Source organism: Mytilus galloprovincialis, chromosome 3 (assembly GCF_965363235.1).
Source record: "Mytilus galloprovincialis chromosome 3, xbMytGall1.hap1.1, whole genome shotgun sequence".
Lineage (NCBI taxonomy): Eukaryota > Metazoa > Mollusca > Bivalvia > Mytilida > Mytilidae > Mytilus > Mytilus galloprovincialis.
The window spans coordinates 35,490,245-35,508,834 of NC_134840.1; the positions used below are offsets into that span (position 1 = coordinate 35,490,245).

An 18,590-nucleotide genomic window follows, 5' to 3' on the forward strand; every position below is an offset into this window, starting at 1 on the left:
ATGTTTTGAACTATTTGCTGCAATGACTTAATTTGGGTCCTAAACATTTTGGTTTGTCCATTATTATACAGTAATCTTAGCCTTATTTTTTTTGTACATATATGAACTTGATCACACCTACATGCATCTGTTTTTTACAGTGTTTATTTTTTTCACAATATATTTACATTGTATTTAGCTGAACTTTCATTTCTATGTTGTATATAGATAAATGACTGGATTTCGGAAGTTATGTTTGATTCTAATGATACCCTCTGTCTTTCTTTTTCTCAAATCAAAAAATATATGTCAAGAAAAACTACTGTTGATGTTATTTAAAAGTTAAACATATACATATACAGTGTATAGGAATAAAGCTTTAAAATTTGTGGTAATCTAAAGTTCTAATCTCATGACCTGTTTAAGGATATAAACATTTTTTTATTATCCTTTTACAGTAAAACTTTTATTAATATCAGGATGTAAAATAATGTGTAAATTGTAAACCTGAACTTTTTCCTTATGGTGGAGTATGCTATCTTTTCTTTAAATTAGTTAACCCAGTTAGAAACTAAGGCCCCTGTTACAACTTAGATAGTGCCATTTTTGAGCTTACTCTTACTGCAGAGTGTTTACTTTAAGACTTCTGAAATAAATGTTCCATTACATAATTTGCAATAAAGATTAAAAGATATGGTAAAATTGTCAGAGAGACAACATGTTTAAATATGCACACATTAATGATATAAATCTAACAAATAGCTCCATTTCAACATCATTCATACTTAATACATACAATTTTGTTCTTTTCTTGTTGGTATTTATTATTAAAGCACAAGTACAAGTAAAGGAGGAGTCACATTATGACATTACAGTAATTACTATGTAATAACAGGTGCATCTAAATAAATAAATCAGCATAAAGCAATACATATAAGGCTATATAATGTTAATTAGAAAAGATGCACAATTTTACATTCACCTTTTTTCTTTCTTTCTATTTTTGATAAAATTTATCAAGCTCAAATACTGTAAGTGCAACATAAAATTGATAAATCTGATCATAGGAACACCCTGTGTATTGTTGAAGTTGAAGTATGTACTACAGGTTGAGATGTTTATAAAAAAAATCTCAAGAATTATTCTCTTAAAAAAGCATAATGTTTAAACATCATTTAGACAAATGCTTCAATTTACAAAAACATTTTGTGCAAACACCATTGTTAGGACCCCTTATTTGGGTTTTATTTAGAAAAGCCTAGGTGAGCTAAAATTCAGGACAGATAGTAATGGTCAATGCTATGCCAATGAACACAAGTACTTAGGGACATGCAATATCAAATTGTTTATAAAGATTGATAAGTGCTCAGGTGCTTCTTAATATGATTTGAAATAAAATTCAGAATTTATTCATGACAATAGACATGACAGAGGATGCTTTCCTTTCTACATAATGTTTTGATATGACTGTGTAGTAAAGTTAGATATCACCATTTTAGACCCAAAGGTTATGTTTATCATAAGGATTAAATAAATATGTTTAAATTGACATTAGAATTTATATTGTAACACTGTTCCTTAAATATTTTCATTTGCTTCATTAGAGCCCATTGACTAAGAATATAAATGGAATAATTTTGTTTTGTCATAGAAATGCTCATTTCCTGATGTTTGTTGCTCTTGAGGTTCAGCCTTTTCTTGTCCATGTATTTCCTTTTGGTAATTATTGCTGTCAGTCATTTTATTACAAGGCTTAAAGAAAACATATAAATATGGTTTATAGCCTTGACATAAATCTGGAACACAATTGATCACAGCGCTTGCAAAGTGGAAGTTTAATTATTTGTCACTTAACTTTTTTCTATAGGGTAGAAACCAAATCTTTTGCAAAAATATCAATAATTAGGTTATCAGGAAATTGGCATTATGACTCATGTGTTGTTACCTGACCAGGTAAATCAATGTCATAAAGCTGATAGCTATTTTCATGCTGTCCTTTTATTTGTAAATCAACTCAGCAGTCTTTTCATGTTACCAGATGGCAGATAAATTTTGCAGCTTTATTTGTGTAAGTGGATTATTCCATTTGGCAGTCTATTTAAATATGCAAAATTATATAAGACCTTTCAGTGTATTAAGTCTATTTGAAATTATGCAAAAAGGTGCATTGTAATTTGCATCAATGCTGCATGTTACATGTACTGTTTTTGTCACAGTTTTCTGAAGTTCAAGGTCTAAATAATTGAAATCTTCTTGTGCATCCAATTATTTGTTTACATTTTACATAAGATGGTACACTAAGGATATAATCTTGACCAGCTTCTGAATGATATTATAAGAAGTGGAAAACTTTAGTCGAAAGCTTGTTCATTTTGGTTAATAAGATCCCAGAGAAACAAATTCATAATTTACAAAGTATAGAAAATATATTCAATTCCTGTATGTAGTAGCAAAATTGCCCTTTTCACTAAGTGATAAAAAATATACATTGTTTTTAAATGCATTTTTGGGTCAACTTTCGCCCTATGACCGTTTATACTTTTTTTTACTCTTATTCAACGTTGACATTTCTAGTAACAGAAACTGCTACCCATTCATTTCCAGTTGGTGTAGTCTTAAAGAAATAAAACAAGGAACACCATGTGCACTGGTACCCTATGGAAAATGCATTATAAATAATTGTGCTCTTGAACAAAATGTAACTTTTTAATACTTATAGTCAGTAGCCACTTTAAATCAATGATCGATCTATTAGAAATCTGAAAGTCTTATTGAGATAAAATAAAAATTTATATTGATGAATTAAAAAATGATTAATTTGTTAAACTTGAATATATAAATTTAAATTTAAAAAAAAAAGGTGACATATCTGCCTACTATTTCCTCCAAATGTTTATCAGTATTCATATTGTTGTTTTTGTGTGAGTGAACATTAAATGTTGACACATTATGATCAACAATGAATTAGCATTTTTTTATTGTCAATTACAGACTGTTATACTGTAAACTTGTTTATTTGTACTTTTGAGATATTCCTTAACCTAATACAAGACTTTTACAGGGTCTATATTGGTAGCAGTTAACCCATATAAACAGTTGTTAATATATGAACAGGTGAGGAGACATATAAAGAATTATTTTCATACATATGTCATATTTATGTCAATTTGAGAAGTCTTGTTATTTTATATGAGAACCAAGAACTTGTGTATTTTGTGTCCTTTATACAAATGAAGTAGACGGTGTATGAACCTCATTTATTTAGTAATAAACCATTAAATGGACAGGGTTTTAACAATTCCATACAAATGTATATGGCCATCTGCCATCTCATCCCAAATCTTTAGAACCTAAATTGGTCTAATTCACCTCAAAGTGTATTTTGTAAACTTTTTGAGTGATTTGGGGTTAGAATCATGAAATCTTAACATGTAATGGCAATGTACCATAGAAAATATTTGTTTACCTCACTTCAAGACACTTGGCCTTTATCATATCAGAAGTTATAATCATTTTTATTATGTCTTTTTTTAAACTCAAATGAAATAGTAGCCTTTTCTATTCATGATTATACTGTACGTGTACTATTTAGGGTTGGAATACAAATATTGATCTATTTTGCTGCAAGATCAAGATCTGGTAGGGTATAAGTAAAAAAAGTTTACAGGAAATACAGTTAAGCCTTCTCAGTAGCTTTTTACATCTATATTTTGCACAGATGATTTTATGATGCAGAAATATTGTAGGAGTGCAAACATGGGTAGCTGTAATGTCCAACATATTAGAAAGTACATACATAAAGTTTCACTAAAAAATTGTTCTTTCAGGAGTGTCTAGTTAAAAAATAATATACTGGTACATAAAATCAAGTGCATTTATCTAAAACATAGGTCATGTATACAAAAGTTAGTAGGGTACTTGTAACAATATATACATATCCTGTCTGTATACATAAAATATAGACTTGTGTTATTCTCATTCAGATTTTACTCCAGTTTCAAAATTAAAAATACTCTGATTGAATGGTTTGTTTTGCTTTGTTCCGCTAAATACTACAAGTGCTTATGGACTTTAATAGAAATTGTAATTGTATAATTTGTTATCAAGTGTAAGCTTACAAAATTAAATTGTGTAAACAGGAAATAAATTAAGGTGTCCTTTTAGCATCAAAATACTAAAAAGGAAATTATATTAATCATAATGAACTGAATGGTCTTTCAGATGAAAATATTAATAAGCACACACTTTCGAAAAATGATTGCAAATCAATTATAGATTTTGTTAATTTGTATTTCTCTTGTATTGAATTATTGGTTATATAATTAGAACTAATGACATTAATGATGTATTATTTATTTGTCACATGTCTCCATCTGTGTGGACAAGAGTTTTCATGTCTCCACTGGTATGCCTCACATTGATTTCTTATCTTAGTCTGGTATCACATTGATTACTTCAGGGTACCAGTATTGATGATGCAATTAATAATTATGTTATCAACAGTTGTTGATATTATAATTAATAGCATGCGATTCAAAATTTATTGAAAAAAAAACAGAAAGTGGAACTGATATATAAACCAATGTATTATAGTTATCAAAAGTACCAGGATATATGTGTTTATTTACAATGTAGCAGTCAGACTAATTTTATGTGGTCCTGACAGTATTAAATTTTCTTTAAAGTCATATGAAACCTAAAAAAAAAAAAAGATATATTGATGCAAATGTTTTCTATAACAAAATGGATATTTTTCTTTATTGAATTTATGTATATATACTTTTTTTTGACGAAAATTCTTTAATTTTTTTTCTTTTTTAATTGCTTGCTTCCAGGAAGTATTTTGGCGACATATTGTCCATATGCAAAGTGACCATAGCATGACCCTCTTGTGATCGTAATACACATGGATCTGTCACTGAAATAAACTATGATCTGATTGTATATGTTAAACACGTGCTCAGTATCCATGCTTCTTTCTTTATTGTTTACTATAAGGTGACAATCGGTGAACTTCAAAACACGACAAGTAATGAGTTGCCATATTTTCACATCATAACAGACAGAGAGACAAAAAATGATGATTAAAAGACATGTTTGCTTAAAATATAATAAAATCGTGCACTAAAGACTAAGTTTATGATATATATATGCATTGGTTTAAAAATTGGATAAACATTATTTTTCACTAGTAACTCGTTTCATATGACTTTAAAGTTATAATAGAATATCAGCCCAAAAGTCTCCTGGAGGCAACAATATGCTTTAGAGGTCAAGGGATCTAATACCCCCTACTAATTTTAACCTAGGAATAGTTTCTGCTGAAATGTTTTTTGCTGGTTCAAACAGCAAGATCACAATTAATATAAGATATGAAAACAAGATGTGGTATATATGCCAATGAGACATCCTACTATCCATCAAAGTTCAAATGAAGAGGATGTTAGCAATTACAGGCTACCATACAGCCTTCAACAATGAGAACCCCCCCCCCCCTTTTACAAAAAGTTCTGGATCTGCCACTGGAGAATACCCATAAAGTATAATCTGCTGGAAAAGGCATCAACATAAAAAATGTGAAACAATATTATTGAGAAAAGTATTGGCTAAACAATTTACAAAAGACATAGATTTACAACCACCTCAGACAACCACCACTGAAACATGTATTTGGTACAATGGTAGCTACATCTTGCAAAGCAAGAATAATATAATTTGCAATATATCAGAGCTAGAAAGCAAGTTAGTCATTGTTTCTAGTCTTATGTTCCAAGTAATTTACATATAAGGCAAATAATGCAGTTCCAATTAATCCAGGTTGATGGAATAGAATGTAAAATTTGACATTTGTTTCTGTCAAGCTAATCTGAAAAAGACATCTGAAACTGACAAGAAATAAAAGGATTTCATAGGATTTTATAGCTAGGATAACAGTCATCAAACTAAGGATCAAATGATTAACATGAAATATGACAAGGCTAATGTTATAAATCAGTAGAGGAATTATAAATGACAGATGTCTTTCATCTGCAGAATACCATTTTAAATTGTATGTTTTAGGCAATAATGATCAATTCAATAGTAAACATTATTGGAATAGCTATAGGATGTGTTATTTTGTACAATTTGGAATCAAGTAAGGGCTTTATTTAAACCCTTTAAAGGAACAATCACCATTTAAACAAACCATAAGACAAATGTAAGATGTTGAAGTATAAATAGGGAATATTCCTATAGTGCATTTTCTCGTATCTTAATATATTGTACTCGATCAACTGCATGTCCCATGCAAGTATTTTGAGGTACAGATTTTCAGACAATTCACTACGATTTATTCCCTAATGGTTGAGGCCTGTTATCTATTTCTTGCATGGATAGATTTCTCTTATTATACTGAATGGAGTGGGATATATGAATAATTGATACTAAAACATGCATTCTCAATAAAGTACAAACTCTACAGCTACTCTATTTGTAAGAAATCTTATGATTAAAATTAATGGTGTACTGAATACTCCTGACAAATTTTACTTAATGAAAAGAACCTTGATTGGGTTTCCTGTTTGAATGGTTTACACTAGTCATTTTTTTTGGCCCTTTAATAATAGCTTGCTGTTCGATGTGAGCCAAGGCTCCGTGTTGAAGGCTGTACTTTGACCTGTAATGGTTTTTCTTTTACAAATTTTTACTTGGATAGAGAGTTGTCTCATAATTTGGGGCTTACACCACATCTTCTTATATCTACTTGTGACACTGCAAAAGACAAGGGTAATTTATAACCCCCAGGGGTCCAGTACTATTTGATGTTCTCTTACAAGTGTCACAGATAATTTTTGAAATGAAAACTCTATGCTTCACATCTATTACATCGCTCAATACATGTAATTGTTATCAGAATCTTTAAGTATTAAGTATGCAAACATTTAGCTGTTATGGTATTGATGTAGATTGTCTGTAGGGAAATTGATTTGCAAACGCAGTAATAGAGAAATGCACTATAGAGTAAATTGGAGAAAGATAACATTTCATTCATAATGTCAGTACGTTCATAAAATACAATAAAGGGATTCTGAATTCCTCAGTATTATAAAATTCTGTACTTGACACGATATTTGTATGGAATGACATATCCAGTTTCATATTTTCCACTATTTTGATCGCACCTTTGTACATCTATGATATCATGGACAGAACATTAACATCCCTTTCTTTTTATGCTTATACAAAGTAAGGAGTATTTTGCAAAGTTGCATTTTTTATACCTCACTGTATAGGACTGGGGGACGTGGGCTATATCGATAATGTGTTAAAGTAGATTAATGTAAATTATCATTATGCCCCTGCTGTATGAAGTATTGCCTATGTCAGTCCTGTCTCTGTTAGTCCCGAATATCCCAAAATTTGGTTTCCGTTCTCTCACCTAAGTTTGCCTTAACCAAATAGAGTAAAACTTCATGATATCGACTGAAAAAGGCTAAATGTGAAAATGAGTTAGTTTATTTCTCAATGTAAAATTTCCCATATACGTAACTGAAAGTTTGTGTGCAATATTGTAGTGCAAATAAAAACTTCATATTATTGATATCTTCAGTGACAAAAATATATATTTGTTACAGTTTTTGAAGCTTTACTGTACAATAAAAGGGTAATGGCATGAGTATTAGTGAATATCATCCCTGGTAGAATTTAGATTGAATTTGCAAGCTTGTGCAATATAGAAATCTATTCTGGATGATATTTACCAATATTCATGCTATAAGTTTTACTCTGGTCTTTATTAAAAAAAAAAAAAATAGACTACATCCATCCATAATATGCGATCTTATCTTATGAACATTTTATAGAAAGACATAGAAGAATATAGTGGAAAGAAAATAAGCCAAGTGGAACCCCATGTGTTCGCTGTTAGTGAGGAAGCTTTCCAGAACTTAAAGAACTCGGGTGTGAACCAGTCATGTATCATAAGTGGTGAAAGTGGAGCTGGAAAAGTAAGCTGCTCTTATTTAAAGTTATGCAGACCGTAACAGAAATTGTTATTATATATGCAACAATATATCATATAAGCCTAGCTTCAAACTAATACTGTTATGTTGTCAGTGACAAAGACAGTTTCAAAAAGACTGCCAAACTTTGCTTTACAATAAAAATTCTATTGCACAAATATCTCTTGTAGAATATATAATGCATGAGCTTGTGTATATTCACCAACATTCAAGCAACAACTCTTTATTGTTTGTTGAAAATGTTATGGGATGCAAAAAGTGAACCCAGTATCAGTCAAATCTGACCAACAAATCCTGACTAAGATACATAAAGAATTTGTATTCAACAATGATGAAAACAGGATCTATATTAGATATACAATTTGAAGGAAATGTATAAGTTTACTATACAAATTTGGTGAGTTTCATGTGCATATTAGACATGTACAGCTGAATTTAAAAAGTTAATTGATATTTTAATTGTTTGCATAATGTTTATATTGAAGTTTGCCATCAACCTTAACCTATAAATTCAAATTAAACTTCTGTGCTAAATAAAACTTTACACTTCAAATGGGTTGCAACAATTTGCTAAGGAAGTCATATCTCTGTTAATGTGCATTTTTTTTAATTGATTATATCTTAATTATTTCCTTTGAAAGTAATTATATATTTCAATCCAAGGTAGTATAAACTTGGTGAGAATTAAAGGAAATCTGAATTTAAACAGTACATCCTGTATACGATTGCAGTCTTGGTGTGAAATATGCATCACACTTTATAACAGTTAAATATATATAATATGAAATAGCCCCAATTTAGAAGGTTGTCATTCCTCTAAATAATTTATCAGTAATGACTAAAGGCTTAAATCAATTAAATCATATGTTTCATTTTCAATTTATTTTTACAAATATGATTATGTCATGCTCTATCCTTAACATGATATTTTCAAAGCATGTTAGATTTTTTTTTAAAACTTTAGTGGTTTTCTGCCTTTTGTAGTATGATATCATTTGATACGGGACACGATATTCATAATTTTGTGACTAAACAAGGATGAATGAAAATTATCATCAAAGACAAGGAAAAGTATGTTCACTAAAGAGTCATTAAACTAAACAAAAGTGACATCTCCAATAAGGAAATATTTATTAAAGAATTATTTATCAACTTCAATATGGTAATATTGAATTCGATACAAATATTTATCCAGCCTGTGCAGTAAGTGTAACAATATTTATATCCAGAATAATGTAATGTATTAAAATAGTTAGACAGATGGTTATATATAGAGGATCAATACTTGTGGAGTAATTTGTCCAGAGTTATTCATCCTTCAGGGAACCATTATCTTATCAAATATGCATGACCATTTGTTTTTATCATTATCATATTCTATAATTCCTTATGCAACTATAAAATTCCTCTCAGTCTGTGATTTTATCAGTCATTAAAGATTTGTTGAAGTTCTTGTTGTTTTTATGCCAAGATATTAAGATTAGGCAAAAGATGGAAAGTTAAAAATTGAAAAAAAAACTTAAGTTGTATGAAAGTCATGCATATGTTAGACATGTAAATTAAATTTATGTTTTTGCAAAAAGTGTTAAAATATTAATGTTTAGTGTCAGTTTTTTAGATTAAGAAAATTCCCAAAACAACTCTGTCATGCTATGTTTATGAATTTTTTTACAACATGAACTTGAAACTAATTATTAAACTTAAGTATGTACTTAATAAGATTATGATAAATTACTCTTAAAAAGTGAGCCATGCTATGGATAATTTATTAGATGTTTATGAACACATGTGTATTTTAGCATATGCTGTCTGCCAACATACTTAGCAATAATATTTGGTTTTTTTTTAACAGTTTTAATTTATTTGCAGACAGAGACCACAAAGTTTATACTACAGTATCTATGTTCTGTGACAAACCATACATCGTTCTGGGTGGAGCAGCAAATTCTGGAAGCCAATACAGTTCTTGAAGCTTTTGGTAATATTTAGTTGAAAGTTGAATTTTTGAAAGATTTGGAAAGAGAGCTTACACTTGTCTAGTTTTTATACGACCGCAAAATTTGAAAAATTTTTCGTCGTATATTGCTATCACGTCGGCGTCGGCGTCGTCGTCGTCGTCCGAATACTTTTAGTTTTCGCACTCTAACTTTAGTAAAAGTGAATAGAAATCAATGAAATTTTAACACAAGGTTTATGACCACAAAAGGAAGGTTGGGATTGATTTTGGGAGTTTTGGTCCCAACATTTTAGGAATTAGGGGCCAAAAAGGGCCCAAATATGCATTTTCTTGGTTTTCGCACTATAACTTTAGTTTAAGTGAATAGAAATCTATGAAATTTTGACACAAGGTTTATGACCACAAAAGGAAGGTTGGGATTGATTTTGGGAGTTTTGGTTCCAACAGTTTAGGAATTAAGGGCCAAAAAAGGGCCCAAATAAGCATTATTCTTGGTTTTCGCACAATAACTTTGGTATAAGTAAATAGAAATCAATGAAATTTTAACACAAGGTTTATGACCACAAAAGGAAGGTTGGGATTGATTTTTGGAGTTGAGGTCACAACAGTTTATGAATTAGGGGCCAAAAAGGGGCCCAAATAAGCATTATTTTTGGTTTTTGCACCATAACTTTAGTATAAGTAAATAGAAATCTATGAAATTTAAATACAAGGTTTATGACCATAAAAGGAAGGTTGGGTTTGATTTTGGGAGTTTTGGTCCTAACAGTTTAGGAATAAGGGGCCCAAAGGGTCCAAAATTGAACTTTGTGTGATTTCATCAAAAATTGAATAATTGGGGTTCTTTGATATGCCGAATTTAACTATGTATGTAGTTTCTTAATTTTTGATCCCGTTTTCAAATTGGTCTACATTAAGGTCCAAAGGGTCCAAAATTAAACTTAGTTTGATTTTAACAAAAATTGAATCCTTGGGGTTCTTTGATATGCTGAATTTAAAAATGTACTTAGATTTTTAATTATTGGCCTAGTTTTCAAGTTGGTCCAAATGGGGGTCCAAAATTAAACTTTGTTTGATTTCATCAAAAATTGAATAAATGGGTTCTTTGATATGCCAAATCTAACTGTGTATGTAGATTCTTAATTTTTGGTCCAGTTTTCAAATTGGTCTACATTAAGGTCCAAAGGGTCCAAAATTAAACTAAGTTTGATTTTAACAAAAATTAAATTCTTGGGCTTATTTGATATGCTTTATCTAAATATGTACTTTGATTTTTGATTATGGGCCCAGTTTTCAAGTTGGTCCAAATCAGGATTCCATATCAAGTATTGTGCAATAGCAAGAAATTTTCAATTGCACAGTATTGCACAATAGCAAGAAATATCTAATTGCACAATATTGTGCAATAGCAATTAATTTTCAATTGGAGTTATCTTTCTTTGTATAGAATAGTAGTTGATAATATATGTTGGAAATTTGCCAGACATGACTATGATGTCATTTTCTATTTTTATTTGCCAATAACTTTATGTAAATAACTTCATTGGAAATTTGCCAATATAAAATGTTGCTGATGAAGCTTTTTTTCCTTATCTTATCTAAAATGTTTTTAGATAATGTATGTTGGACATTTGCCAGACATGACTATGATGTCATTTTCTATTTTTATTTGCCAATAACTTTATGTAAATAACTTCATTGGAAATTTGCCAATATAAAATGTTGCTGTTTTATACAATAAACAATGTATATTCACTTTTACTACCAACCAATCTTTACCATTCAGTGATAACAAGCACTTTATTTTACATTTTAATATTTTATGATGTATTTAAAAGAGTAGTTATTGTTGCAAACTCCATTAGAAATTTGAATTGATATCAGTTTTGGAGAAAGGGAAACGGGGATGTGAAAAAAAAGGGGGGGGGGGGTTTAAATTTTTCTCATTTCAGATTTCATAAATAAAAAGAAAATTTCTTCAAACATTTTTTTGAGAGGATTAATATTCAACAGCATAGTGAATTGCTCAAAGGCAAAAAAAAACTTTTAAGTTCATTAGACCACATTCATTCTGTGTCAGAAACCTATGCTGTGTCAACTATTTAATTTTAGATTTAAAAAGTTTGAAGAAGAAATCTTTAATTGATTTGTAAAATCTTGACATTTGTTTTGTTTAAAAAAAACCCATGTAATGTCAAAAATTTTATCACAATCCAAATTCAGAGCTGTATCACGCTTGAATGTTTTGTCCATACTTGCCCCAACTGTTCAGGGTTCGACCTCTGCGGTCGTATAAAGCTGCGCCCTGCGGAGCACCTGGTTTTTTATATGAAATCAACCTTTTCTGTGTTCATGGTCATAAAAACACATTAAATTCAAACTCAAGTGTAAGTGTGATCCTTAAAACATCCTGTTTATAAAATCAGAATTGTATAAGTTGATGTAAACAAAGACCATGATTATTGTGAATGGAGATAAATTTAAATGAGAATATTATTTTTATTACTATGAGTACTAAGCAGTAAACTTTTTAATGTCACTCATCACCCGTCCTAATTAGGGCTTTATTATATTAAATTTTTTACTCTCAGAATTTATGTCTCCATTGCTTTTTTGGTTCCAATAGTTGATGAATGCAACTAGATTAGCAACACAATAAAATTGTTGAATTCCTGTGTATTAATAAATCCCTATGGAGAAGAGCAGTCTAGAGTCCTAATGACTTCTGCATATTGATAGGATTCTATATGGCTTTGACTTTTATCTGAATTGTGTTCTGAATGTTCTTTTGTTTAATTCATCAGTTTGTAAGTAACATTTGAGAAGTAAGAAAATATGGAAAGTTAATATCAAAATCAATGAAACTAAACCATATTTGAAAATAAGTGTTAACACAAAATTTAGATTGCACCCATCACTAATTATATCATGGTCAAATTTTAATCTATATTCACATTGATTGATTGATTGTTGGTATTTTACGCTACTTTCTGCACTCCAGGTTAAATCATGATGGTCAGCTTTTAGTAGAGGTTGAAGCTGAATTACCCTGGGAGAACCACCCACCTTAGGCCGAAAACTTGGAATCCTAGTCAATTAAAAATGAAGCATGGCATTTGCTTCCATGAGCAGGTTTTTATCTCACAACCTTGTGTTGACATGCTAGTCATCGCTGTAGATGGACTACTAACACCACTCAGGCACCTAGTCCTACACAATTTGGATGATTTCTTTTAACATTGACATCAGATGACATAGATCTATGACCTTATTATAAAAAAATGTGTTTATTCTGTTTACAAAAAAAGTTTGCTCAAACTTAAGACTAGACATTATGTAGTACTTTTTAAGATTTTTTTATAGTGCTATTAAGTGATTTTGACCTTTCAACTTTGTATTGAATAGAATTCAACTTATTCTCATTGGAAATCATTTAAACTATTTTGATGAGAATTCAATGCAAGAGACCTACTCTGGTCAGGTGCCTATAAGTTTTGGTCGTAATGCTATCAGCTGGGGTTGACATTCAATCTCTGACCTTGATTTTAAAGAAAGAGAGAAAATAACCACCCTTAAACACTAAAAATAATAATAATGGGCAAATGATCTGAAATGGATCAATCATTTATAACTTTATGGAGTTTTTCAAGTTTTGGTGGAATTGCACTTTGGTACTGACTTAGATAACACTATTTTTAACAGTTCTTAGTTGTCCATTACAGGATAGGACCTCCGGAATACACTTGGATACCATATTCCTATAAAGATCCTTACCCCTGAAGTGTGACACTCTTTAATAATGACTAGCAATGATAATGGGCCTGGCTATTCATGTAAATTGTAAGGTTTTATGATGTTGCAAATAGACAGATTTGTGTATTGACATATACACATTAATAGATGTCACAAAAGAAGTTAGACCTAGTTAAAACATGCCACTGTTTGGTCCAATACAAATAATAAAAACACATTGTTTTTCAGCTAAGAGTTCAGAAAGGAAGTGAAAAAAGCTACTTATACTTGCACTTATTTCACAAGTGCATTTATATATAAAGTACTAAATTTGACACTGAATACATCAGTCATCTAAAAAAAATTACATTTTGTTAAATGCAATTAAAGCTTTTTGAATTTTACTAAATTTATATATATTTTATGTATGTTTGCTGTGTTTATATGATGTTGAAAAGTAAATTTATATAAAACTACCCAAAAGGGTTTTCTTGTAAAAAAAGAAGTTGGAAGAATAGGGGGAGATTATCCACTAAGCACTTCCAAGAAGACAAAATAAATAAAGGGGGTGGTTGTGGGCTTTTGAGGTTGTGGGTATAATCAGTGAGACAGCAACTGATCAACAGAATAAGGCAGTATATTAAAAGATTGATTGAACGTTTTATGCCTTATCATTTTGTTTGAAATTAAATACAAGTTTACATGTTACACACTGTTTCATAGTAAGTTGTCTTTAAAGTAGATATCAGTTAGTTATAACACAATATTCTACTTAAGTTTACATAATAACAATTTCCGCCACAACATCCTCAGACTGTTTAACCTCTTTTAAGTCTACTTTTACTTATCTATAAATTTCTATATTTTTCTTCCTTTCTTGCAAGTAATTTACTGTAGATCAGTTTTGTTTATTGGGTTCTGATTTTCGTTGTTTTCATTGCTGAAGGATAAAGTTCAATGTTAACCAAAATACAAGGTTGTGGTATATGGTCCCTTTTAATTGCAAACACAGTTAATTATTTCATTCCTTTAGATTTATGTAAATTCTTTTCATAGATGAAAAAAACAAAAATTTGACACTTAAGTGAACAATTGTGTCAGTTTTATTGTCACTTTGCTGTCATATATATATATATATATATATATATATATATATATATATATATATATATATATATATATATATATATATATATATATATATATATGTGGAAATTTACATATATATTAGACCTCAAAATAGTTTCTTTCGAAAATTGAAAAAAAGACATCTTGTATCAAAATATATGTATACTGTATCTAAATTAATCTATTTTGGTAGTTTTTGCAATCTGGCATTATGATTAAACAAGAGAAGTATGAAACTAAAAAGTAAACTGCTGGGGAAAATTAAAAAAAATATACTGGAACTCTGACTTATGTCTTGTGAACATCTTACTGATTTTCTTGAAGTCTGTGCGAATAAAGAGAAGTAATCATACAGTTTCAAACAAAAAGATCATAAGGTTTATTACCCTTTAAACCACAATCCTTGTCGAGACCATGAAAATAAATGTTTGTTTTGTGAAATTAAATGATTCCAAATTGGTGAATTGAAAATAGGAAAGAAAAATCATGCATCACAGTTTAGTAGGGAAAAAAGGACATCAGTCATCTAGAGGCAAACAAATGGTCCTCAATGATTGACAAAATTCATACTTACAATGTATGTCGTTTCTAAATGAGCCCCAAGTCCAGATAAGCTGTCTCTGATTTCAAATGAGATAACCATACAAGACATCAAAATCAAATTCTGAAAATAAATGATTAAAAAAACACACAAGAGATTTAATGGCAACAACTGAGAAGGTTCCCATCTTTTAAAAGGTACTCTAATATAGGCAAGGTGAAAAGTTTGGGGAGTACTTCATCCTTTACTATAATTTAATACAGATAGAAATTGAAACAAATATATTTAATACTCAACATTTGTCTTTATTTTCTATTCTTTTGATTTTGGTTATTTTTTGAAAGGCTAATTGAGGAATAATAACTGATCATAGTGTAGACCCATGTTGTTTGGGTGTGAACACCAGTAATGTTGACATTATTAAAAATTGATGTGTATATTGTCTGACCGGATGTTACACTTGTAGGCATGAAGAAGGAAGTTTCTCTCCCCGGAAATACTAACAAGTCCACACTTTAACACATTTACTCATTAACTGCAGAACAGATTTTCATTGTTAGCAATTGATCATGTTTTATTACCATTTGAAATCTTGTTTGAAGAACAGGGTGCAATCATTTTTTCTGAAATTTGAATTTGTCAAGTCCCAAAGGGGATGTCATGCAAATGGGTGGGTTTTGGGTGTGCACGGAAAAGTGGGTACTTTAATAGGTGTAATCAACTACTCCTTTTGGTTTCATTACAGATCCCTGAAACTTCACTTTAAATAGAAAGATTGCAAAAAAGTTGGAAGTTGTGCACCTGCTATTGTGAAAATGTTTGAGGAATTTTTACATTTCATATTTCGTAAATTTAAATGTCAGTATAGAGCATTCACCATTGTTTGTTTTTTTAAACATTCTGTGCAATATTGTCATGTGTCTTTGATCTATTTTTTTTGCATAGTTTTGGACCTACAAATACTAAGAAGGCATGAGAGTACAAACTAATTAAGTTACCACATTGTTTGTCTTTATTTACTACAACTTTTAGGTAAATATCTGGGTGGTACTTACATGTATACATTAAATATTTTCAAAATGTGTATGAAAATATGCAAATTTGTTCTTTCTTGTAAAAAAAGGGTTGAAATTTGCTATCTTTAGACTAGTGTGTCAAGAAAAAACCAAAAAAGGCTAACTTCTAAAGTGCACCACACTTTTACTGAAAATAGATTAACACTCAACACCAATATTTATGATTAAGAAGAATTTATGATTCCATGAAGTATAAAAAATCAGATGATTTCCTTTTCCTATGATATCATTGTCATACAGGAAAGAATTATGTGATATTTATTGAAAATAGAGCATCCTGTATATTTATATGCATCAGGATATTATTAATTAGATCAAGTTCATTAACTAGGAACTTGGTTTAACAAGAGTCAAAAACTTGCCATCTATAAGGATATTGAGTTTATATTGATATAAAAGAGATATTTCTAGTCAAAAAGATCCTTTAAGTCTTTCTGAAGTGTTGTGAGAGTTCAGCTTTACATCCGTTTAGGGACGACATCAAAAGTTCAATGAAGGATAAAAAACTTAATTCACATAGTTTTTTCACTGACCCCCCCACCCCCCTCTTAACTTAATTTGGGAAAAATTGATTGACCCATATGGATATATGTAAAAATCAATGTCGGATAACCAAATCTTGCAGCCGTTCAACCCCCCACCCCCAAACTATTTGAATTAAGATTTTTATCTTACATTGATCTTTTGATGTCATCCCTTACATGCTATTTGAGAGATGATTATGTATTATATATAATGAAATGTCCTTATAAGTGTAAACAATGTTTTATTTAGAAACAAGTAAATAAATACAAACATCAATACAATACATGAATTGGAAAACAAGTCACTTATACAAGTTCCTCTCCTAAAATGTCCTTATTTCCTCTTCTAAAATGTCCTTATTGGTTTAGAATTAAGTCAGCCTCATTCCCCAAGTGGTCAAGCATACAAAGATTCTGTTTAACAATACAAATTGATAGATTGGTAATCAATAAAGTATGAACTGATTTTGAAAAGATTTGATATAAGACTCACACTGACAGTATAAAATACAGTTATACTTTAGTTAAGAACTTTGTTTGTCTCAATATAACTCACTAAATTACCTTGATAAACATATCTTTTGATTGATAATTCCTTGTTCAATTCCTAAACAAATTATTGGTGATGCATATCCTTGGTTTGATAAATGTTGGTAATCACCCAATTCAGGGCCATTGGAAGATTTAATATTTGGTAAGGAAAAACTTGATTATATCTAATTGAAAAACCTTTGTAAATAAGATTAAAGAATATGGTGGAAAAATCTGTGTATAGAAGAAGAAGAAGATGCTTTATTTCCATAAAATGGGCTCACAAGAAGCATAATATAATATCATTGTAATATATAAAATTGAGAAAGGAAATGGTGAATATGTCAAAGCGACAACCACCCGACCATAGAGCAAACAACAGCCGAAGGCAACCAATGGGTCTTCAATGTAGCGAGAATTCCCGCACCCGTAGGTGTCCTTCAGCTGGCCCCTAAAATATGCATAATAGTACAGTGATAATGGACGTCATACTAAACTCCGAATTATACACAAGAAACTAAAATTTAAAATCATACAAGACTAACAAAGGCCAGAGGCTCCTGACTTGGGACAGGCGCAAAATTGCGGCGGGGTTAAACATGTTTATGAGATCTCAACCCTCCCCCTATACCTCTAGCCAATGTAGAAAAGTAAAAGAATAACAATACGCACATTAAAATTCAGTTCAAGAGAAGTCCGAGTCTGATGTCAAAAGATGTAACAAAAGAAAATAAATAAAATGACAATAATACATAAATAACAACAGACTACTAGCAGTTAACTGACATGCCAGCTCCAGACCTCAATTAAACTGATTGAAAGATTATGTCTTCATCATATGAATATCAGGTACAATCCCTCCCGTTAGGGGTTTAGTATCATACTATCATAAAATATATGAGAAGAACATAACCCGTGTCATGCCAACAACTGTTTTTTTAGAAGTAAATGTGTTAGTTCCGATGCAAAGACCCTATCAGTGAATCAATGTTAAAGCCAAAATATGCAATCTTTAATGACCTGACAACAGTATCGTAACTATATCCCCTTTTAATAAGTCTATTTAAAGGTTTTGTTAGTTTCTGAGGAGAATACTGACATTTTTGTGCTTTATAAAGA

The 18,590-nt window shown here is 30.1% G+C and overlaps 1 protein-coding gene across 7 annotated transcripts in view; it reads left to right on the plus strand.

The window, feature by feature from the left end:
- LOC143067803 (myosin-VIIa-like) overlaps nucleotides 1-18,590 on the plus strand; it is a 141,513-nt gene that overhangs the window by 4,183 nt on the left and 118,740 nt on the right. For all 7 annotated transcript variants that reach the window (XM_076241345.1, XM_076241344.1, XM_076241346.1 and 4 more), the window contains exons 3-5: nucleotides 3,031-3,093; nucleotides 7,824-7,967; nucleotides 9,852-9,960. In XM_076241345.1, coding sequence (XP_076097460.1) covers nucleotides 3,031-3,093; nucleotides 7,824-7,967; nucleotides 9,852-9,960 — 316 coding nt within the window. The remainder of the gene's footprint in view (nucleotides 1-3,030; nucleotides 3,094-7,823; nucleotides 7,968-9,851; nucleotides 9,961-18,590) is intronic.